Source organism: Tachyglossus aculeatus, unplaced genomic scaffold (genome assembly GCF_015852505.1).
Source record: "Tachyglossus aculeatus isolate mTacAcu1 unplaced genomic scaffold, mTacAcu1.pri scaffold_163_arrow_ctg1, whole genome shotgun sequence".
Classification (NCBI taxonomy): Eukaryota; Metazoa; Chordata; class Mammalia; order Monotremata; family Tachyglossidae; genus Tachyglossus; species Tachyglossus aculeatus.
This window is the reverse complement of record NW_024044886.1, coordinates 370,306-395,314: the sequence shown is the minus strand read 5'-3', so window position 1 is coordinate 395,314 and position 25,009 is coordinate 370,306. Positions and strand designations below refer to the sequence as shown.

General features: G+C 47.9%; 1 protein-coding gene across 1 annotated transcript; it reads right to left on the bottom strand.

Moving 5' to 3' along the window:
* Positions 1 to 6,053: 6,053 nt before the first annotated feature.
* Positions 6,054 to 23,323, bottom strand: LOC119923247 (olfactory receptor 14A2-like). The gene is made up of 4 exons (XM_038742714.1): positions 23,261 to 23,323; positions 14,811 to 14,894; positions 14,128 to 14,667; positions 6,054 to 6,074 (listed from the first exon to the last, which is right to left on the bottom strand). Exons 1-4 carry the CDS (start codon positions 23,321 to 23,323, stop codon positions 6,054 to 6,056), a joined length of 708 nt encoding a protein of 235 aa, XP_038598642.1.
* Between the last annotated feature and the right edge of the window lie 1,686 nt (positions 23,324 to 25,009).

Below are 25,009 nucleotides of genomic sequence, written 5' to 3'. Positions count from 1 at the left end.
AGTCTTAGTCTCTCTACTGTCAACTTCCTGTGTGCAGGGAACCTGTCTACCAATTCTGCTGCATTGTACTCTCCTAATCAAGAAATTAATTTATGAATCACTCAGCTAATGGCATTTATTAAGTGCTGACTGTCTATAGTGTTAGGAATGCCAGGGAAGGAGTGGAGGGAAGGGAAAGGGAAAGCTCTATACTGAGGACCATTTTGGCCAAACCCTCCCTGAAGGAGAGCTCTTTGTACACATCCACGGCAAAGAGTGACAGTCAGTTCACTCCGGAAATAAAGTGGACATAGAAGATCTTCCCCAGGGCGGCCTTCATGTCCTTGTTCCTCAGGCTGTAGATTAGGGGGTTCAGGGTGAGGGGCAGCACTGTGTAAAACACGGACACCAGCAGGTCCAGCGTCGATGGGGAGGATGAGGGTGGCTTCAGATGGGCAAACGCACTAGTGAAAAGAAACAGAGAGACCACGGAGAGGTAAGGCAGGCAGGTGGAGAAGGCTTTGGTCCGGCCCTCGGTCGCCGCCATCTTCAGAACCGCCAAGAAGATGTGGACATAAGAAACAAGGATGCATACAAAGCAGCCCAAAAACAAAATAAAACTGAGGACAAGAACACTGACCTCTGCTCGGGCCTCTCCAGGGCCCATGAGTTTGAGCAAGTGGGGGAATTCACAGAAGAACTGCTGGATGATGCGAGGGGCGCAAAAGTGGGAGGAAAAGATAGTGGCCGTGTACATCAGGGAGTAGAGACCCCCGCTGAGCCAGGAGGCTGCAGCCATCTTCCCACAAACCTCTCGGTTCATGATGATGTCATAGCGCAAGGGGCAGCAGATGGCTGTGTAGCGGTCATAGGACATTATTGTAAGGATGAAAACCTCTGAACCAGCGGAAAGAAAGTATAAAAAGACCTGTGTAGTATCCCCCAAGAAGGAGATAGATCTGCTGTTTGTCAAGGAGTTGAGGGTGGACTTAGGGACAGTGACAGAGATGAGGCAGAGGTCGAGCACGCACAGGTGCCTGAGGAAAAAGTACATGGGACTTTGGAGGCGCTGGTCAAGGGAGGTGATGATGATGATAAGGAGATTCCCCATCTGGGCCACCAGGTAGACCAGGAGGAAGAGCGTGGAGTGGGCCAGCTGCAGCTCCCGGAACTCCGAGAACCCCAGCAGGAGGAATTCAGTCTCCATGGAGACATTGGCCATTTTCTACTTGGATTTCATGGGAACAACGTGGACAGGAAATGAGAAAGTGGATGAATGGAATTCATTTAAAATTCCAGCTGGATGCCCAATTTTAAAACATACTATTCCTCAACGTCTCATTCATTCATTCGATCATATTTACTGAGTGCTTACTATGTGCAGAGTACTGTAAAAAAGAGTTTGGAAAGTACAATTCAGCAATAAAGACAGACAATCCTAGCCAACACCGGGCTTGCAGTCTAGAAGGGGGGAAAGACATCAAAACAACTAAACAAGCATCAATATAAGTAAATAGAATTGTAGATATGTACATATATATATATATACAAGTGCTGTGGGGTGAGAAGCCAGGGGTAGAGCAAAGGGAACAGGTCAGGGTGACTCGGAGGGGAGGGGGAGCTGAGGAAAAGGGGGACTTAGTTTGGGAAGGCCTCTTGGAAGAGGTGAGCCTTCAGTAGGTCCTTGAAGAGGGGAAGTTTGATTGGTTGGGATTTGAGGAGGAAGGGCTTTCCAGGTGCTTAAGAAAGGATTGGGTCAAGAGAAGCCGTGTGGCCTAGTGGAAAAAGCCCAGGCTTGGGGATCTGTGTTCTAATCCCCATCTATTCTACATTTACTCCTTTGGAGGAATAATTCGTTCCTATGGCTTCAACTACCACTTCTATGCAGATGATACCCAAATCTATATCTCCAGCCCTGGTCTCTTTCTCTCTCTCTCTCTCTCTCTCTCTCTCTCTCTCTCTCTCTCTCTCTCTCTCTCTCTCTCTCTCGCTCTCGCTCTCTCTCTCTCTCTCACTCGCTCGCTCTCTCTCTCGCTCTCTTCAGTCTTGCATTTCCTCTAGCCTTCAAGACATCTCTACCTGGATGTCCTCCCACCACCTCACGCTTCACATCCAAGCCGTCACCAAAACCTGCCGGTCTCAGCTCCACAACATTGCCAAGATCTGCCCTTTCCTCCCCATCCATACTGCTACCCTGCTCTTTCAAGCTCTCATCCTATCCCCTCTGGACTACTGCATCAGCCTTCTCTCTGATCTCCCATCCTTGTGACTCTCCCCACTTCAATCCATACTTCATGCTGCTGCCCGGATTGTCTTTGTCCAGAAACGCTCTGGGCATGTTACTCCCCTCCTCAAAAATCTCCATTGGCTACCAATCAATCTGCGCATCAGGCAGAAACTCCTCACCCTGGGCTTCAAGGCTCTCCATCACCTCGCCCCTCCTACCTCACCTCCCTTCTCTCCTTCTACAGCCCACCCCGCACCCTCCGCTCCTCTGCCGCTAATCTCCTCACCGTGCCTCGTTCTCGCCTTTCCCGCCATCGACCCCCGGCACACGTCGTCCCCCGGGCCTGGAATGCCTTCCCTCTGCCCATCTGCCAAGCTAGCTCTCTTCCTCCCTTCAAGGCCCTACTGAGAGTTCATCTCCTCCAGGAGGCCTTCCCAGACTGAGTCCCTTCCTTCCTCTCCCCATCGTCCCCCTCTCCATCCCCCCATTGTACCTCCTTCCCTTCCCCACAGCACCTGTATATATGTATATATGTTTGTACATATTTATTACTCTATTTGTTCATTTATTTTACCTGTACATATCTATTCTATTCATTTTATTTTGTTAGTATGTTTGGTTTTGTTCTCTGTCTCCCCCTTTTAGACTGTGAACCCACTGTTGGGTAGGGACTTTCTCTATATGTTGCCAACTTGTACTCCCCAAGTGCTTAGTACAGTGTTCTGCACACAGTATCCGCTCAATAAATACGATTGATTGATTGATTGATTGATTAACATGTCCCAAAAGAACGCCTTATGTTCCAACCCAAACCCTGTCCTCACCCTGGTTTTTCCATCAGTGTACGTGGCACCACCATCCCGTTGTTGGGCATGGATTGTCTCTATATGCCGCCGAATTGCACTTTCCAAGCACTTAGTACAGTGCTGTGCACACAGTAAGCGCTCAATAAATACGACTGAATGAATGAATGAATGAATACTTCCTGGCTCACAAGCCCAGTCTTGGAATCATCCCTGACTCCACTTTTTCATTCAACCCACATATTCAATCCATCACTAAATCCTGTTGGTCCCACCTTCACAACACTGCAAAAATTTGTCCAAACAGCTACTACGTTAATGCAAACACTCATCCTATCCTGCCTGTATTACTCCATCAGTCTCCATACTGTCCTCCCAACCTCCTGTCACTTCCCACTCCAGTCCATACTTCACTCTGCTGCCCAGATCATTTTTCTACAGAAACCTTCAGGGCATGCCACCCTACTTCTCAAGAAACTCTAGTGGTTGCCTATCCAACTCTGCATCAAACAAAAACACTTCATTTTTTTGGTATTAAAGCAATCCATCACCTTACCCCCTCCAATGTCACCTCGATACTTTCCTACTACAACTCAGCCTGCACACTTCACTTCTTTAGTGCTAACCTTCTCACTGTGCTTGGGTCTCGCCTGTCTCACCGCCGACCACTCACCCACATCCTGCCTCTGGCCTAGAACACCGCCCCCCCGCATCAAATCCGACAGACAATTACGCTTCTCCACTTCAAAGCCTTATTGAAGGCACATCTCCTCCAAGAGCCCTTCCCCGTCTAAGCAACCCTATCTCTTTCACCCACTCTCTTCTGCATCACCCTGATTTGCTCCCTTTCCACACTTCCAGCCACACAGCACTTACGTACATATCTATATTTATTTGTATTGATGTCTGTCTCCCCTGCTCTAGACTGTACGCTCGTTGTGGGCAGGGAATGTGTCTGTTTATTGGCGTAGTGTACTCTCCCAAGCACTTTGTACAGTGCTCTGCACACAGTAAGCTCTCAGTAAATATGATTTAATGAATAAATGAATCCTGGCTTCACCACTTTTCTGCTGTCCTTCCAATTTAATCTGTGAGCTCCATGCAGGACATGTATTCTGTCCAACCTTATCATCTTGTATCATCTACCCCAGGACTTAGTATACTTCCTGGGGCATAGTAAGTGTTTACCAAGTATCATTAAAAAAATCTTTTTGGAGGAGGTGGTTTTTCGAAAGGGCTTTTGAAGATGGAAGAACTGAGGTCTGGCAGCTTTGAAGTGGGAAGAGTTATGAGGGAAGTGTGTGAACTTGGGGATAAAAGTAAGAAAGAAGAAACAGTGTCGTCTAACGGGTAGAGCACAGGCCTGGGAGTCAGAAGGACACCTACCTGTCTGCTGTGTGAACTTGGGCAAGTCACTTCACATCTCTGTGACTTAATTTCCTCATCTGAAAAAGGGGGTTTAAGACTTTGAGACCTAAGTGGGACAGGGACTGTGTCCAAGCCGATTATCTTGTTTCTCCCCAAACATTTAGAAAAGTGCTTGGCAAATAGTAAGCACTTAACAAATGCCATTATCATTATTATTATTATTATTATTATTACCAGCTCTATTCTATCGTATTCTCCTGCACACTTAGGACTGGTTTCTATGTGTAGTACTTACAGATGAATAACATTGATAGATTGATTGATTTCTACCATGAAAAGTGAAAGTTAATAATAATAATGATAGGATTTGTTAAGTGCTTACTATGTGCCAAGTACTGTTCTAATCAATCAACCAATCAATCAATCAATCGTATTTATTGAGCGCTTACTGTGTGCAGAGCACTGTACTAAGCGCTGGGGAAGTACAAGTTGGCAACATATAGAGACGGTCCCTACCCAACAGTGGGTTCACAGTCTAGAAGGGGGAGACAGAGAGCAAAACCAAACATATTAACATAATAAAATAAATAGAATAGATATGTACAAGTAAAATAAAATAAACTAAATAAGTAAATAGAGTAACAAGTATGTACAAACATATATACATATATACAGGTGCTGTGGGGAAGGGAAGGAGGCAAGACGAGGGGGATGGAGACGGGGACGAGGGGGAGAGGTAGGAGGGGGCTCAGTGTGGGAAGGCCTCCTGGAGGAGGTGAGCGCTAAGCGCTGGGGGAGATACAGGGTAATCAGGTTGTCCCACATGGGGCTCACAGTCTTAATCACAGGGCTTACAGGGGCTCTGCCAATTGTCAGCTGTGTGACTTGGGGCAAGCCACTTAACTTATCCGTGCCTCAGTTCCCTCATCAGTAAAATGAGGAATAAGACTATGAGCCCCCGGTGGGACAACCTGAGCACCTTGTAACCTCCCCAGCGCTTAGAACAGTGTTTTGCACATAGTAAGTGTTTAATAAATACTATTTTTATTATTATTAATAATCCCTATTTTACAGATGAGGTAACTGAGGCACAGAGAAGTTCAGTATCTTGCCCAAAGTCACACAGCTGACAAATGGCAGAGCCTGGATTGGAACCCACGACCTCTGACTCCCAAGCCCATGCTCTTTCCACTAAGCAACGCTGCTTCTCTGAGGGATGAAATAATATTCATCATCATCGTTGGTCTTTATTGCTTACTATGTGCAGAGAACTGTGCTAAGCATTTGGAAGAGTACGATATAACAGAAGTGGTAACCACATTCCCTGCTTACAAGGAACTTACAGTCCAGAGAGGAAGCTTCCAGTCTAGAACTTACAGGCTAGAACTGACAGGGCTTTCCGCTCTCATCGAAGGCGGCTTCCACTCTCTAGAGTTTAGCCAGGAGGTAGAAGGAGGAAAGATGATTTATGACAGTTAATTCCAACATTTTCACTTCATGACCTCCGGCTCCAGCTCCCGGTTCTTTTCACCTGAAAAAGCTGCACATCCTATTTATTTAATTTTCAATTTTTGCATTCTGATCTGTGACCTTTCTGGAATAGTGGATGTCCAGAGGAGGAAGCGACCACAATAGTTATCTTGGACCAAGCCCTCGGGCTCCAAACAGGTGAATGCCTAAATGGATTTGCCCAACCTCTACGGGCATAAAGAGGGGAGCCAGAATCGCTTCAGATTCAGAGGACCCAATTTCAAATCCCAGCACTTCCACTTGTCTGTTGTGTGAACTTGGGCAAGTTGCTTTACTTCTGTGTACCTCAGTTCCCTCATCTACAAAATGGGGATTCAGTAACTTTTAATAATACTAATGATATAATGATGGCATTTGTTAAGTGCTTACTATGTGCCAAGTACTGTTCTAAGTGATGGGGTAGATACAGAGTAATCGGATTATCCCGCCTGGGGCTCACAATTTCATTCCCCATTTTTCAGATGAGGTAATTCAGGCACAAAGAAGTGAAGTGACTTGCCCAGGGTCATACAGCAAACAAGGGGCAGAGGTGGGATTAGAACCCATGTCCTCTGACTCCTAAGCCCGTGTTCTTTCCAATGAACCGTGCTGCTTTCTCCCTCTTACTCGGACTGTGAGCCACATATGGGACCTGATTATTTTGAATCTACCCCAGTACTTGGTACAGTGCTTGGCACATAGTAAGCACCTAACAAATACCACAATTATCATTATTATTCACCCTCAATACCTGGAGAGCTTGGCTCTCCAAGGTCATGCCAATATAGCCTCTGCTCCTCACGCACCTCTGACTCACACCATCTCCTATCTTTCTGAGAGGAGTCTCCCCCAATAGACCTTTGACCTTGGCAGCAAGTTCTCACCAGCTGGCACCAACTCCAGACCCGGTTCAGGTACCCAGGCTGTTTCGTTTTTAATGGTATTTGTTATGTTTTTACTATGTGCCAGACACTGTACGAAACACTGGGGTAGATACAGGTTAATCAGGTTGGATACAGTCTCTGTCCCACTCGAGGCTCACAGTCTATGTCAGACAGAGGAGGATTCAATCCTCATATTCAGATAAGGAAACCGAGGTACTGAGAAGTTAGGTGACTTGCCCAAGGTCACTAAGCAGAAAAGTGGTGGAGATGAGATTAGAAACCAGGTTCTCTGACTCTCAGCCTCATGCTGTTTCCCTAGGTTATGCTGCTTCCTAACATCCAAGATGGAACACCGGAGAAGGTAGGGCGGGATAAGCACACTCCCTGGAATCCGATTTGGGGATTGAAATTCATCCTGGAACAGGCTAAATGGTGTTCTTCCCGAAACAGTTAGAGACAAGTGTAGGGGCACAGGCTCTCTGAAGTGCCTGGAGGGGTTTCCCAGCCTCCTCCCCCCAACATTCATTCATTCATTCAGTCGTATGTATTGAGCGCTTATTGTGTGCACAGCACTGTACTAAGCGCTTGGGAAGTACAAGTCGGCAACATAGAGAGACGGTCTCTACACAACAATGGGCTCACAGTCCAGAAGTGGGTGGGGGCACAGAACATCACCCAACAGCACCCCGGGACTGTGCACGTTTGCTTGAATGATGGATACTCAAATCCTCTCCTTGGTTTGAACCTGTACTCTCCGTTATGAGTTCTAGAGCAGGGCACAGCAGGGTCTCTGCATGGATGTAAGGGGCAAGGGGACGGTGACAATGATTATTTGTTGATCCAGGTTCTGCACTCACCAGGAGACGTGCAGTGTTGGGTTGTCTGGGTTGGCCTAGGAAGGGCTGTGGAGAGAGGCTACTAAAGCAGAAACAAGTCTGGGATAATTTTTTTTGATTATAAGTCCACTGGGGAAGGTACTAACACTTAGCAAAGCAGCTTAGAGGCATAGTATTCTCTGCTATTTTCATTGCCGTCCCAACTGTGCACGTAAAACACACCTATGTTTGATTGTGAATTTTGCCTGTGCATGTATACGATGATATAAATGTTGGGGCCAAATAGTGGTTATAATCGCAGCAACAGTAGCAACAGTAGATGCAGAATTTATTCATTCATTCATTCAATTGTATTTATTGATCGCTTACTGTGTGCAAAGCACTTCACTAAGCGCTGGGGAGAGCACAATATAACAATAGACACATTCCCCGCCCACAATGAGTGATAGCATTATTTAAGTGCCCACTGGGTACAATACACTTTACTAAGCGCTTGGGGGAGTACAATACAACATAATTCATAAACTCGTTCCCCGCCCACAGTGAGCTTACAGTCTAGTAGTAGTAATGGAATTTATTGAGTGCCCACTGCCTTCAACACTGATGTATTTACAAATCGATCAGACTGGATACAATCCCTGTCCCACATGACATTCACAGTCTGTAAATAGAAGGGAGAACAGTTACTGAATCCCCATTTTGCTAATGAGGAAACTGAAGCCCAAAGAAGTTAAGTCGCACACTCAAGGTCACGCAACAGGTAAATGGTGGCGCTGGATTTAGAATTCAGGTCCTTCTGACTTCCAAGGCCACGCTCTATTCACTAGGCCACTCTGCTTCTCTGTGGATGCAGCTTCCCACTGACAACAGTTTGAAAAAATACCGTTCAGACCATGTTTCCCCTCCCCTCAAGAACCTCCAAAGGTTGCACATCTACATTCGCATCAAACAGAAACTCCCCACAATTGGCATTAAAACACTCAATCACCTCTCCCCTTCCTACCTCACCTCGCTGCTCTCATACTACAACCCAGCCCACACACTTCGCTCCCCTAATGCCAGGCTTCTCATTGTATCGCAAACTCATCTATCTCACTTCTGACTTCTCACCCATGTCCTGCCTCTGGCGTGGAATGCCTTCCCTCCTTTCATTCATTCATTCAATCATATTTATTGAGCGCTTAGTGTGTGCAGAGCACTGTACTAAGCGCTTGGGAAGTACAAGTTGACAACATGTAGAGTTGGTCTCTGCCCAACAGCGGGCTCACAGTCTAGAAGGGGGAGACAGACAACAAAACAAAACATATTAACAAAATAAAATAAATAGACTAGTAAATATGTACAAGTAAATAAAAGGAGTAATAGGTACATACAAACATATATACAGGTGCTGTGGGGAAGGGAAGGAGGTAGGGCGGGGGGATAGGGAGGGGGAGGAGGGGGAGAGAAAGGAGGGGGCTCAGTCTGGGAAGGCCTCCTGGAAGAAGTGAGCTCTCAGTAGGGTTTCGAAGGAGGAAGAGAGCTAGCTTTGCGGATTTGCGGAGGGAGGGCATTCCAGGCCAGGGGGAGGACGCAATTACTCTCCCCACTTTCAATGCTTTAGTGAAGGCACACCTCCTCCAAGAAGCCTTCCCTGACTAAACCTTCTTACCTAACCCTGACCTGCTCCATTTATTCACCCCCATACCAGCTCTAAAGCAATTCTGTACATATCTGTAATTTATTTATTCATATTAACGTTGGGCTCCCCCTCTAGACTGTAAGCTCTTTGTGGGCAGGGAAAGTGCCTGCTTTATTGTTATATTGTACTCTCCCAAGTGCTTGGCACAGTGCTTTACACATAGCAAGTGCTTAATAAATACGATTGACTGACTGACATGTAACCAATGTCAGTCTGGAACAGGAAAGATTGGTTTCAATTTCAACAACTATTGATTATTCTAGTTTTCCGACACTGTGGACCACCGCCTTCTCCTCAACACGCTATCCAACCTTGCCTTCACAGACTCCGTCCTCTCCTGGTTCTCCTTTTATCCCTCCGGTCGTTCATTCTCAGTCTCTTTTGCAGGCTCCTCTTCCCCCTCCCATCCCCTTACTGTGGGGGTTCCCCAATGTTCAGTTCTTGGTCCCCTTCTGTTCTCAATCTACACTAACTACCTTGGTGACTTCATTCGCTCCCATGGCTTCAACTATCATTTCTACGCTGATGACACCCAAATCTACATATCTGCCCCTGCTCTCTCACCCTCCCTCCAGGCTCGCATATCCTCCTGCCTTCAGGACATCTCCATCTGGATGTCTGCCTGCCACCTAAAACTCAACATGTCCAAGACTGAACTCCTTGTCTTCCCTCCCAAACCCTGCCCTCTCCCTGACTTTCCCATCACTGTTGACGGCACTACCATCCTACCAGTCTCACAAGCCCGCAACCTTGGTGTCATCCTCGACTCCACTCTCTCGTTAACCCCTCACATTCAAGTCATCACCAAATCCTGCCGGTCTCAGTTCCGCAACATTGCCAAGATCCGCTCTTTCACCTCAATCCAAACCGCTACCCTGCTCGTTCAAGCTCTCATCCTATCCCGTCTGGACTACTGCATCAGCCTTCACTCTGATCTCCCATCCTCGTGTCTCTCCCCACTTCAATCCATACTTCATGCTGCTGCCCGGATTGTCTTTGTCCAGAAACGCTCTGGGCATGTTACTCACCTCCTCAAAAATCTCCAGTGGCTACCAATCAATCTGCGTATCAGGCAGAAACTCCTCACCCTGTGCTTCAAGGCTCTCCATCACCTCGCCACCTCCTACCTCACCTCCCTTCTCTCCTTCTACAGCCCACCCCGCACCCTCCGCTCCTCTGCCGCTAATCTCCTCACCGTACCTCGTTCTCGCCTGTCCCACCATCGACCCCCCGGCCCACGTCATCCCCCTGGCCTGGAATGCCCTCCCTCTGCCCATCCGCCAATCTAGCTCTCTTCCTCCCTTCAAGGCCCTACTGAGAACTCACCTCCTCCAGGAGGCCTTCCCAGACTGAGCCCCTTCCTTCCTCTCCCCCTCGTACCCCTCTCCATCCCCCCATCTTACCTTCTTCCCTTCCCGCAGCACCTGTATATATGTATATATGTTTGTACTTATTTATTACTCTATTTAGTTATTTATTTATTTTACCTGTACATATCTATTCTATTTATTTTATTTTGTTAGTATGTTTGGTTTTGTTCTCTGTCTACCCCTTTTAGACTGTGAGCCCACTGTTGGGTAGGGACTGTCTCTATATGTTGTCAACTTGTACTTCCCAAGCGCTTAGTACAGTGCTCTGCATACTGTAAGCACTCAGTAAATACGATTGATGATGATGATGCTGATGATGATTGATTGATTGATTTTTTCCTTCTCTGTCTTTGCACTTGTGGATATATGCATATTCAAATATTTTATCCAGTGGCCTTTATTCAACACCTACTGAGTGCCTACTGAGTATTTTGTGCTAAAATAGTACCAGGATAATACAAAATGTACTGTCCTGTTATCAAGGAGTGTAGAATTTAATGAATCAATCAATTAGATGGATATCATTGATTTGATTAATAAAGGTTTAGTCGATTATTTATTCTGATTCCATTATCAATATCGATCTTCTGTTAGAGCTTCCTGTAGGCAAACTTTGTATCATCCTTCTGTTGTACTTTCCTAACCACAGTGTGTTACACTCAAAGGGAACTCAATAAGTACCTTTATTACTACTATTACTATACTACTATTGTTATTACTACTGCTACTGCTATAACTAAACTACTGCTACTGCTACTATTACCCTAAAAGCTATTACTACTACAAGTATTACTTTACTACTACTGCTGCTATTGCTGTTACTACTAGTACTACTATTACTACTATGCTACTACCACAATTGCTACTACTGGCACTACTACTACTACTATTACTGCTATTACAATGACGACGACTACTACTACCACTACTACTATTACTACTAGTAGTAGTATTACTACTAGTACCTAAGAGAAACGTCATTCATTCATTCAATCGTATTTATTGAGCGCTTACTGTGTGCAGAGCACTGTACTAAGCGCTTGGGAAGTACAAGTTGGCAACATATAGAGAGGGGTCCCTACACAACAGCGGGCTCACAGTCTAGAAGGGGGAGACAGACAACAAAACAAAACATATTAACGAAATAAAATAAATAGAATAGTAAATGTGTACAAATAAAATAAATAAATAGAGTAATAAATACGTACAAACATATATACATATATACAGGTGATATGGGAAGGGGAAGAAGGTAAGGCGGGGGGAGGGGGAGTAGGGGAACAGGAAGGAGGGGGATCAGTCTGGGAAAGCCTCCTGGAGGAGGGGAGCTCTCAGTAGGGCTTTGAAGGGAGGAAGAGAGCTAACTTGGCGGATGTGCAGAGGGAGGGCATTCCAGGACAGGGGGAGGATGTGGGCCGGGGGTCGATGGCGGGACAGGCGAGAAGAAGGCACAGTGAAGAGATTAGCGGCAGAGGAGCGGAGGGTGCGGGCTGGGCTGTTGAAGGAGAGAAGGGAGGTGAGGTAGGAGGGAGCGATGTAATGGAGAGCCTTGAAGCCTAGGGTGAGGAGTTTTTGCCTGATGTGGAGGTTGATTGGTAGCCACTGGAGATTTTTGAGGAGGGGAGTAACATGCCCAGAGCGTTTCTGCACAAAGACGATCCGGGCAGCGGCGTGAAGTATGGATTGAAGTGGGGAGAGACAGGAGGATGGGAGATTGGAGAGGAGGCTGATGCAGTAATCCAGTCGGGATAGGATGAGAGATTGAACGGGCAGGGTAGCGGTTTGGATGGAGAGGAAAGGGCGGATCTTGGCAATGTTGGGGAGATGAGACCGGCAGGTTTTTGTGACGGATTGGATATGAGGGGTAAACGAGAGAGCGGAGTCGAGGATGACACCAGGTTTGAGGGCTCGTGAGACTGAAAGGATTACCACCAATGCCGTCAACAGTGATTGGAAAGTCAGGGAGAGGGCAGGGTTTGGAAGGGAAGATAAGGAGTTCAGTCTTGGACATGTTGAGTTTTAGATGGTGGGCAGACATCCAGATGGAGATGTCCTGAAGCCAGGAGGAGATGTGAGCCTGGAGGGAGGGAGAGAGAGCAGGGGCAGAGATGTAGATTTGGGTGTCATCAGCGTAGAGATGATAGTTGAAGCCGTGGGAGCGAATGAGTTCACCAAGGGAGTGAGTGTAGATCGAGAACAGAGGGGACCAAGAACTGACCCTTGAGGAACCCCTAAAGTAAGGGGATGGGAGGGGGAGGAGGAGCCCGCCAAAGAGACTGAGACTGAATGGCCGGAGAGATAAGAGGAGAACCAGGAGAGGACATAGTCTGTGAAGCCAAGGTTGGATAGCGTGTTGAGGAGAAGGGGGTTGTCCACAGTGTCGAAGGCAGCTGAGAGGTCGAGGAGGATTAGGATAGAGTAGGAGCCGTGGGATATGGCAAGCAGGAGGTCATTGGTCAACTTTGAGTCACTAGGCATTGCCTAGTACAGAGTATGGGCCTGGGAGTCAGGAAGAACCTGGGTTTGAATCCTACACACTAGTCTGCTGTGTGAGTTTGGGCAAGTCGCTTCATTTCTCTGTGTCTCAGTTACCTTATTCGCAAATATCACTTCACTTCTCTGTGTCTCAGTTACCTTACCTGTAAAATGGGGATTAAGACTCTGTGTCTGATGTGGGACCCAGACTGTGTCCAATCTGATTTGTTTGTATCTACCCCAGCACTTCGTGCAGTGCTTGGCACCTAGTAAACGCTTAACAAATACCACAATTCTCATTATTCTTACTGCTACTATTACTGCTATTACTATGACTATTTCTATCACTACTGCTACTATTTTCTACTATTAAAACTACTACTACTACTACTACTACTACTACTACTACTACTACTACTACTGCTACTAGTTGAAAAGGGCTGGCATCCGTCTGTTCCAAGGATAATGGGTCTTAGCCAGTGCTCCAAAAACTGCTCTTCTATGAAATTTCCAACATTCCATCCGCTCTCTCTTTCAAAAGTTTTCTCTACCAATAAATGATTCCTGTCCCCAGTTCGAGAGGCTGGACATTGATTTTCTGGACAGCTGTCTAGTCCTGTTCAATACATTCCAAATCCAGTAGTACATTGCTTCTTAAGAGGTGCTGAATAAATACCATTGGTGGACGGATTGATTGACTAAAAAGTTGTTCTGGTTTTGCTATAGTGCTAAGCGCAGTGATTTCCCCCTTAATAGTTGCTCAGTGAATACGATTGACTTGCTGATTCACTAATTGAGAGGCGAAGTGGATTAGCAGTGTCTGGAAAAGTGCGATGCAATTAGTGTTAAGTGGATCGGTAGTGACAGCTCTCTGCATATTAGAAGTTAATGGCATTAGAATAAACCGTTTATGAGACTTTAGGATCCTCCCCAGGGCGGCCTTCATCTCCCAGTTTCTCAGGCTGTAGATGAGGGGGTTCAGGGTGGGGGGGCACCACCGTGTAGAACGTGGACACCAGCAGCTCCAGCGTCGAAGGGGAGGCCGATGGGGATGTTAGGTAGGCAAAGGTGCCTGTAGTGATAAAAAGAGTGAAAACAACCAGATGGGGCAGGCAGGTGGAGAAGGCTTTGGACCGCCCATCGGATGGCAGCATCTTCAGCACAGGCAAGAAGATGTGAATATAGGAAATGACTATGAATCCAAAGGAGAAGAAACCGGAGGAGGTCCCCATGGCAATGTTTATGTATTCGGCCATATGTTGCTCGGAACAAGAGGTCTTCAATAAGGAGTGGATGTCACCGAAATACTGCTGGACCTCGTGGGACTCACAGAAAGGCAGGAAAGATACACCAGTGGAGAACAAAACCCCAAGCAGCCCCCCGCTGAGCCATGAGGTGACCACCATCTTTACACAGATCCCCCGGTCCATGACGACCTCGTAGCCCAGGGGGCGGCAGATGGCCATATAGCGGTAATAGAACATCACAGTGAGGACAAACATCTCTGAATCAGGAAACGGAATCGCTAGCAAGACCTGGAAGACAAAGCCCGGGAAGGATATGGATCTGTTCTGGGACAGAGTTGAGGATGGATTTGGAGACAGTGACGGAGATGAGGCAGGGGTCGAGGATGGACAGGTTCCTGAGGAAGAAGTACATGGGGGTCGAGGGCAGTGACGGTGGGGACGATGAGATTTCCCATCAGGGACACCAGGTAGACCAGGAGGAACAGCGCGGCGTGGACCAGATGCAGTTCCCGTACCTCCGAGAACCCCAGGAGGAGGAATCCAGTCACTTAGGTATGATTGTTCATCTTCCGGAGCCTTCCATGTTACCTGCTGAGGAAGATACCCAAGATCTGTTAGTTAATATATTGCTTTTCAGAATACCCTATTCAAAGGTTTGGGGCCACTTGCCATTTGTGTAGTAACTGTCATGAGAGAAGTGACTGAAAGATTGAAAAACTGATGATGAAGGATGATGGAGGAAAATGAAGGCTGGAGGATGGTGGAAGATGGAGGATAGGGGATGATGGATGGCAGAGATCGATGGATATTGGAGGATGAAGGAGAATGATGGAGGATTTCAGACGATGATGGGGAATAATGGAGGATGACAAGTGTGGGAAGAATGCCCTATGTATGAATTCACCCCCTCCCTCTCCCTGAGCAACCCACAAAAAGGACACAGAGATGCTGTACTACACGGTTGCAGAACGGGAACTGTCTCAATCACATAGATATCCGGGGAATACGGGGAGGGCTAACCAGTATGAGGGGGCTTCGTATATAACAGGCATTGCTGTTGTTGTTAATGGTAGGCATTTAGACCGAGCCCTGCATAGCCTGCTTTGCTGATTAGGACTCGGACCCCTTCCTTCGCTTGCTTGCTGCACTACAGCTATATGAGTACACCCAATAAAGAGGCAGGATTGATAACTCTGGCTCGGTGTCTGGTCTTTGGCTCATACTACTACTACTACTGCTACTACTCATAATAATAATGGTATTTGCTAAGCGCTCACTATGTGCAAAGCACTGTTCTAAACCCTGGGGAGGTTACAAGGTGATCAGGTTGTCCCACGGGGGGCTCACAGTTTTAATCCCCATTTTACAGATGAGGTAACTGAGGCCCAGAGAAGTTAAGTGACTTGCCCAAAGTCACACAGCTTACAGTTGCCAGAGCCGGAATTTGAACCCGTGACCTCTGACTCCAAAGCCCGTCCTCTTTCCACTGAACCACGCTGCTTCTCTTCGATTGGGCTTCTCATCATCGCCCAATCTAAAGAACCCGGAGCCGCCCTCTGGTCGGCGATCCCAGGTGACTTGGGGGGCATCTCCCCACAACAAGATAACAGATGATGGTAGATAATGGAGATTGACGGAGGACGATGGAGAATAATGGAAGATGACAGAGGACAATGGTGAATAATGAGGGATGACAGAAGACAGTGGAGGATATCTGGAGGATAACAGAGGATAACAGATGATGATGGCTGATGGAGGTTGATGGATGATGATGGAAAATAATGGAGGATGAAGGAGAACAATGGAGGATCATGGACTGTGAGCCCCATGTGTGACAGGGAATATCAATGGGGACTCATGAACTGATATTTGGCAATGGTTCCTCTCCTATGTGGTTAATGGAGAATGCCTCTAGGCAGAATATGTTTTTCCTGCTAGTTCCCCTCACATCAATTTGTACGAGTTAAAATCGGGCAGCTCTGCATATTTAGAACTCAACACAAAATTGATTTGGGAGACCTGTCTGGCTTCTTACCAGCTAAACCCAGTTGCATTGAAGCAACGTTTTTTATTTCCTCTCAAACTTCTTGCGGAGCAGGGCAAACATTTAAAGGAATTGGGTCCCTTTAAATGACTGCTAGACAGTTCTGACTAACTGAGCCTAGAACACCAGGGCCCCATTTCTAGAATGCTCCTTACTCGGGTCTAGTATCTACCCCTCTCTAGATCAAACAGTTGTGAGGAAAAGACAAATCAAGTGCGGTTTTTCCCCCAGGTTCATTAAGCTGTTATGTCATAGTAGATTTTATGAAAGCCTTTGTCATCATCAGTAGATCTGGACACTGAAAATGACTTAATACGTCTTGAAAAGGTCATCCAGATTCTGAGATTAAGGCAGGGACAGGGTTGCTGTGCACGGGCCTGGGAGTCAGAAGGTCATGAATTTTCATCCAGACTCCGCCACACTTCACTTTGCTGTGCCTCAGTTATCTCATCTGTAAAATGGGGATAAAATGGGGGTAAAATGTGAGCCCCAGGTTGGACAGGACCCCGACTTACTTGCATACACCCCAGCACTTAGCACAGTGCCTGGCACATAGCTAAGTACTTAACAAATGCCACAGTTATTACTATTATTGTTATTATTATTGTTATCCATTTCCCCACCACCAGTGGAGAGAGGCAGGGTTGCGTGTGGGCCTGGTGCTGTTGAACCGATGCCACTCAACCTTGCTGGAAAATGTTTCAAGAGACACACACGCAGGTGGTACAACCCCCGTTCACTCCTCTGAGTAGCTCTTGGGACTCAATTGACTTGGATCCTCAACCAAAATCCTAAAGATGGTCAGTCACGAATTGCTGTTTAGAGGTGACTACGACCTAGAATGACACACCAAGGACAACCTGCAGATGATTGCAAACCGTTTTGCTGAATCAGCCTACATCTACACCCAAAGACTTTTTATGGTCACAGGGCTAGATGCCGTCACAGAATTCTGCTGCTTAGGTAGCATGCTGAACTACAATGAAATGATAGATGAGGAAATATAAATTATAATCAAGGAGGCCAGCCCATCCTTTGGGAGACTATAATAAATGGAGAGTGGTGGCCATATTACATTAGGCTCCAGATGAGACTAGACTGTAAGCTCGTTGTGGGCAGGCAATGCGACTGTTCATTAATCACACCCCACCTCGCCTCCATATCCTCTCTTCCCAATCTTGAGGACAGGAATACTGCTCTCAACTCCACCCTCTCTACTCAACTCAACTCGCTCGCTCTCCTTTCCCTTCGCCGCTCTCGGACCACTAAAGCACAGCCTTGGATCACTGCCACCGTCTGCCTCCTTCGCTCTTATGCTAGAGCTGTTGAAAGCTGCAGGCGAAAGTCTAAATATCAACCCAACCTTGTTCACTTTACGTTTATCCTTTTCTCCTTTAACTCCGCCCTCTCCACTGCCAGGCAAAACTATTTTTCCTCCCTTATTGACACCCATGCCCATCATCTCCGTCAGCTGGCCCGCCCATTTAACTCTCTTCTCAGGCCCCCTGTTCTTCCCCCTCCTCCATCCCTCACCCCCAACGATCTGGCCTCCTACTTCATTAATACAGTTAAATCCATAAGGTCTGAGCTTCCCAAATTACCCCTCCCAATTCTCCGTCCCCTACACACTCAACCCTCTCCGCTACTCTCCCATCCTTCCCAGCAGTAACTTCAAAGGAGATCTCCTCCCTCCTCTCAAGTGCTACTCCATCCACCTGTGCTTCGGACCCCATTCCCTCTCATCTTATGAAAACTCTCGCCCCTTCCCTCCTCCCCTCCTTGACTTCCATCTTCAACTGCTCACTCTCCGCTGGTTCCTTCTCTTCTGCCTTCAAACATCCCCACGTCTCCCTCATCCTAAAAAAACCCTCTCTTCACCCCACCTCCCCTTCTGTTTATCACCCTATCTCGCTCCTACCCTTCCTTTCCAAATTCCTAGAACGAGGAATCCACACTCGCTGCCTCGAATTCCTCAACGCCAACTCTCTCCTTGACCCCCGTTGCTCCCCGGGGTTTCGGGGGCAACTCTCGGGTTCTTACCCTCTCCGGGTCTTCGGACGTCTCCGGACGCGGCCCGCGCGTTCATACCAGGAAGAGTCAGCCAGAGGTTCAAAGCTTGGTTGCCGTTTATTTGCTATCAGCGGTTACATGGTTGAAAGAGAGAGAGAGCGAGAGAGAGAGAGGGAGAGAGCGCGCGCATGCGAGAGAGAGCGCGAGAGCGGGCGCGTGAGAGAGAGAGCCCACCCCCTTGTCTTGTTTGTCTCTTATACCCCCCGTTGCCCGGGGGCAGGGTTTTCTCGGGGGATGGCGTATCGAGGCTTTGACCACCCTCCAGCCACTAGCCTAACAACAGCTCTGTCCAGTCACGAAGGGTTTGCTCTGGCTCGCCCCCAGCCACCCATTGCCAAGCATCGCTGGCTGCGGATATGGCCTTGAGGTTGCCTCCGAGCCTTGCAGGTGCAAGCTTGTTTTTCTTGCCCTGGTCTCTTTATCTCCTGTTGTTGAGTCTGTTTGGCCTTGAGCCGTTGGGTACGGTTTGTGTGCACATACTGCCTGTCTAATCGCCTTCCCCCGCTCCCTACAGACCCCCTCCAATCTGGCTTCCGTCCCCTACATTCCACAAGAACTGCCCTCTCAAAGGTCACCAATGACCGCCGTCTTGCCATATCCAATGGCTCCTACTCTGTCCTAATCCTTCTCGACCTCTCAGCTGCCTTCGACACTGTGGATCACCCCCTTCTCGTCAACAGGCTATCCAACCTGGGCTTCACAGACTCTGTCCTCTCCTGGTTCTCCTCTTATCTCTCCGGCCATTCACTCTCAGTCTCCTTTGCGAGCTCCTCCTCACCCTACCATCCCCTTACTGTAGGGGTTCCCCAAGGGTCAGTTCTTGGTCCCCTTCTTTTCCCCATCTACACTCACTCCCTTGGTGAACTCACTTGCTCCCACGGCTTCATCTATCTTCTCTAAGTTGATGATATCCAAATCTACATCGCCGCCCCTGCTCTGTCTTCCTCCCTCCAGACTCGTATCTGTCTTCAGGATGTCTGCCCTCCATCTAAAACTCAATATGTCCAGGACTGAACTCCTTATCTTCCCTCCCAATCCCTGCCTTCTCCCTGACTTTCCCGTCACTGTAGATGGCACTACCATCCTTCCCGTCTCAAAAGCCCGCAACCTTGGTGTCATCCTCGACTCTGCTTTCTCGTTCACCGCACACATCCAATCCTTCACCAGAACCTGCCGGTCTCACCTCGGCAACATCGCCAAGATCCGCCCTTTCCTCTCCGTCCAAACCGCTACCCTGCTGGTTCAATCTCTCATCATATCCCGACTGGATTACTGCATCAGCCTTCTCTCTGATCTCCCATCCTCCTGTCTCTCCCCACTTCAGTCTATACTTCACTCTGCTGCCCGGATTATCTTTGTACAGAAACGCTTTGGGAATGTTACTACCCACCTCAAAAATCTCCAATGGCTGTCCGTCAACCTACGAATCAAGCAAAAACTCCTCACTCTTGGCTTCAAGGCTCTCCATCACCTCGTCCCCTCCTACCTCACCTCCCTACTCTCCTTCTACAGCCCAACCTGCGCCCTCCGCTCCTCGGCTGCTAACCTCCCTGCTGCACCTCGTTCTTGCCTATCCAGCCGTCGACCCCCGGCCCACGACCTTCCCCTGGCCTGGAATACCCTCCCTCCACACATCCACCAAGATAGCTCTCTTCCTCCCTTCAAAGACCTACTGAGAGCTCACCTCCTTCCGGAAGCCTTTCCAGACTGAGCCCGTTTCTTCCTCTCCTCCTCCCCATCACCCCTCCTACCTCCTTCCCCACCCCACAGCACTTGTATATATTTGTACATATTTCTTACTCTATTTGTTTTACTTGTACATATTTACTGTTATATTTATTTTGTTGATGATATGCATATGGCTGTACGTTTATTTGTTCTGACGATTTTGACACCTGTCTACATGTTTTGTTTTGTTGTCTGTATCTCCTTTCTAGACTGTGAGCCCGTTGTTGGGTAGGGACCGTCTCTATGTGTTGCCAACCTGTACTTCCCAAGAGCTTAGTACAGTGCTCTGCACAGAGTAAGCGCTGAATAAATAAGGTTGATTGAATGAATTAGGGGGTGAAGTGTGTGGGCTGAGCTGTAGTAGGGCAAGACGAACGTGAAAGCTACTGACCCAGGAAATCAAGAGGAACCACTGCGTTTATAGATTGGGCTGACAGCCTCGACGTCTTCCTGTGAGATAGAAGCCACCAAGAGCCTGAAAAAACCCCAAGAGCCCATACCACGATGCACCGACTCTTCTGAAGAACTTTGTCCTCGTCTCCTCTTGTGAATCGCCCTCAGATAACCCAGCAACTTTTGGAAAGAAAGATATCACCATCTGGAAAGACTCCCCGCCCCTTTCGAAAGAGAAAGAGGGGTGGGGGCTTGTGCCCTCTCCCCTTTTAGAAGGCTCGCTGACAATCCGGGGGACACTGAGCGGTTGAGGGAATGCCGACGGGACCCAAAGCCAGGGGAGACCAGAAAATCCCAGCTTGGGCCTGACCTGGTGAGTCTAAATCGGGAGCTCATTATAGGCAGGGAACGTGCCTGCTAATTCTGTTATATTCTACTCTCCCAAACACATAGTACAGTGCTCTACGCATATTAAGCGCTCAGTAAATATCACTGAGTGTGTGAGTGGGGAGAGGATGTGGGGAGGAGAAGGTGTTCATTGTGGGAAATTCAAGGGAAATAAATGATAATATTAGAAGGGCACTGGAGAGATGAAGAAAGTTGTGATCTTATATAACCAGCCCTGCCCGTTCGAAGCCTTACTGAAGGCCAAGAGGTCTTCCCTGAATAAACCCTCCTTTCGTTTTCTTCCACTCTCTTCTGTGTCACCCTGATTTGCTCCCTTTATTCACCTCACCCTCAGCCCCACAACACCTATGTATATACCTCTAATTCATTAATGTATATCAATATCTGTCTCACGCTCTAGACTGTCAGCTCGTTTTGGGCAGGGAACGTGACTATTATATTGTGACACTGTACTCTCCCAGGGGCTTAATTCAATGCTCTGCACACAGTAAGCGCTCAATAAATATTATTAATTGATTGACCTGATGGATTTGGAGTGGGGAGGCGTTCCAGACCAGTGGAATATCATCAGCTAGGGGTCAAAGAGCAGAATGGCCTGAATCTGGGAGACAGAAGGACCTGTGTATGATGCCAGTTTCTGGCTGGGGGATCTTGGGCAAACTGATTCACATCTATGGACCTCAATTATCCTGTTGTCCCTCCTACTTAGACTGTGAGCCTCATGTGTGACACTTGTCTGCTGTGTGACCTTGGGCAAGTCACTTAACTTCTCTGTACCTCAGTTACCTCATCTGTACAATGGGGATTAAGACTGTGAGCACCACGTGGGACAACCTGATTACCTTGTATATACCCCAGCGCTTAGAACAGTGCCTGGCACACAGTAAGCGCTTAACGAATACCATTATTATCATCATCATTATTATTTTTATTATGAGGCACAGAGAAGTGAAGTGACTTGCCCAAGATCACACAGTAGACAAGTGACAGATCAAGGAGCCAGAGAGCCCTGTTGAGATAGAAAGGGACAGGAGGGTGTGGTAGTGGTGAAGTCAAGCCCTTGTTATGATTCTTACTTCCTGTATTTATTCAGAATTTATAATGGGCTAAACACTATTCAAAACGCGGAGGGTGGTACAGAAGATTATAAGCTTGTAGACTCCACACTGTAATCGTGTTGTGGGCAGGGAATGTGGAGGTTATACTGTCATATTGTACTCTCCCTAGCACCTGGTCCAGTGCTCTGCACACAGTAATCGCCCAAGAAATACAGTTCATTCATTCATTCGTATTTATTGAGTGCTTACTGCGTGGCAGAGCACTGTACTAGCACTTGGGAAGTCCAATTCAGCAACAAATAGAGACAATCCCTGCCCACAACGGGCTCACAGTCTAGAAGGGGCGAGAAAACAGCAAAACAAGGAAGCAGGCATAAGTAGCATCATTATGAATAAATAGAATTATAGATACATACCTACCATTAATAAAAATAAATAGAATTAGTATAAATACGTACATATATACACAAGTGCTGTGGGGCAGGGAGGGGGGTAGAGCAAAGGGAGCGAGTCGGAGTGATGGGGAGGGGAGAGGGAGCAAAGGAAAAGGGGGGCTTAGTCTGAGAAGGCCTCTGGAGGCGATAAGCTTTCAGTAGGGCTTTGAAGGGAGGAAGTGTACTAGTTTGGCAGATTTGAAGAGGGAGGGTGTACCAGGCCAGAGGATTTGACTGACTGAATGCCAGAGCAAACAGATAGGATACAGTCCCTGCCTCACATGGGACTAACAGGTCAACACTTGGGGAAAGCAGATAAAATCTCCCCATTTTACAGACCAGAAACCGTAGGCACCAAGAGAATAAGTGACTTGCCCAAGGTCTCAGGCCACTAGTCAGGCAGAGATCAGAACCCAAATCTACTGACTAACAAGTCCGTGCCCTTTCCACTAGGAGACTCTTCTGCCTCTTGGACTAGCAGACAATCTACCCCAGCACTTACCACAGTGCCCCGACATAGGTAGCACGTAATAAATCCCAAAGTAATTGTTAGGATAGCAATAAAATGAACACCCACCTCCCGGCTCTGTCACTGGGAATCACAGGTCTGAAGCAAATTCCTTCTTGTCGTACCCAAGGGAAGTCTTCTCCAAGAGATGTTCACCTGGACGGAATTACTCTTGCTGGAATTCTCGGAGGTCCAGGAGCTGCAGCTGGTCCACGTCGTGCTGTTCCTCCTGGTCTACCTGGCGGCCCTGACGAGGAATCTGCTTATCATCGCCGTCACTGCCCTCGAACGACGCCTCCATACCCCCGTGTACTTCTTCCTCTGGCATCTGTCCGTCCTCGACCTCTGCCCCATCTCTGTCACGGTCCCAAAATCCATCCACAACTCCCTGACGGACCGTAGAGACATCTCCCACGTGGGCTGTGTCACACACAAGTCTTCTCCGTGGTCTGGTTTGCCGGCTCAGAACTGTTCGTCCTCACGGCCATATCCTACGACCGCTACGCCGCCATCTTCCTCCCGGAGCCTGTCAGAAGATGGCCGCCGCCTCCTGGCTCAGAGGGGGAATGTTTGGAGCCTTCTTCTCAGCTGACACCTTCTCCCTGTTCCTCTGCAGATGCACCGCTCTTCAACAATTATTCTGCGATATCCCTCCTTAGTAAAGGTCTCTTGCTCTGTCAAACCCGCGGCCCTTGACGCGATCATGACCATCGGTATCTCCCCGGGGGTGGTGTGCTTGGCCTCCATCGTCGTCTCGTATGTGCGCATCTTCTGGGCCGTTCTGAGGATGCCAGCCGCCGAGGGCCGGGCCAAAGCCTTTTCCATCAGCCTGCCCCACCTAGCCGTCACCACTGTTTTCTTCACCACAACCTTCTCCTCCCATTTGAAGCTGCTGTCACTCTCCCCCTCGACGCCAGACCTGCTGGTGTCTTTGTTCTACACTGTGGTGACCCCCACCTCATCTACATCTTGAGGAACCGAGACATGAAGGCTGCCCTAGGGAGAGTTCTGATGGGGCGATGTCTTTCCCGGAAACAAAATCGGATCCCGCCATAACTGAACTTTTGAAGAGGCCGTGGGCCTGTTTAGGCAACTGGGCTCTGGGAAGGTCACTGACGTTTGAGACTGTCACGTTTAGTTGTCACCTCCAGTTGACATTATCATCTCATCTGCACAGAGATGAGATTCATTCCATCGTATTTATTGAGAGCTTACAGCGGGACGAGCAGTGTACTAAGCGCTTATAACAACACTCATCCCCCTTCGGCCACCTGCTCTGGCAGAATCATCACCCCATCCCCACCTGTCAATCAATGGTATTTATTGAAGGTTTACTGTGAGCAGAGCATTGAACTGAGCATTTGGGAGAGGACAGTGCATTTGGGAGAGGACGAATAGAGTAATAGACACATTCTCTCCCAAACAGTGAGCTTACAGTGCAGAGGAGTTAGTCAATCAATCGTGTTTATTGAACGCTTACTGTGTGCTGAGCACTGTACCAAGTGTTTGGGAGAGGACAACATAACAATGTAATAGACACATTGCCTGCACTTAACGAGAACTCTAGACGGGGAGACCGACATAGGATCCAGGTTTCCTCATTCTCTATCTTGTGCTCTCACCACTGGGCCACGCTGCCTCCCTATATACATCCCTGATGCTTTGGAAGTTGGTAGAGAAGCAGCGTGGCTTAATGGAAAGAGCACGGGTTTGGGAGTTAGAGGACGTGGGTTCTAATCCCAGCTTTGCCATTTATCAGCTGTGTGACTTGGGGCAAGTCACTTAACTTCTTTGTGCCTCAGGTACCTCATCTGCAAAAAGGGGATTAAGATTGTGAGCCCCACGTGGGGCAACCTGATTATCTTGTATCTACCCCTGCACTTAGAACAGTGCTTGGCCCATAGTAAGCACTCAACAAATTCCATTATTATTATTATTATTATTGTTATTATTATTATCATCATCATCATCGTCATTGACTTCCTGG

What these genes read in the sequence shown, in the direction of transcription:
- LOC119923247 (XM_038742714.1), bottom strand. Translation starts at nt 23,323, where the DNA reads ATGGAGGCGTCGTTCGAGGGCAGTGACGGCGATGATAAGCAGATTCCT. An exon ending in GAAATCTCATCGTCCCCACC is followed by an intron (nt 14,668 to 14,810) that starts GTCACTGCCCTC and finishes TTTGTCTTCCAG; the next exon opens with GTCTTGCTAGCGATTCCGTT. An exon ending in TGTCCACGTTCTACACGGTG is followed by an intron (nt 6,075 to 14,127) that starts GTGCCCCCCCAC and finishes TTATGCCCGTAG; the next exon opens with AGGTTGGGCAAATCCATTTA.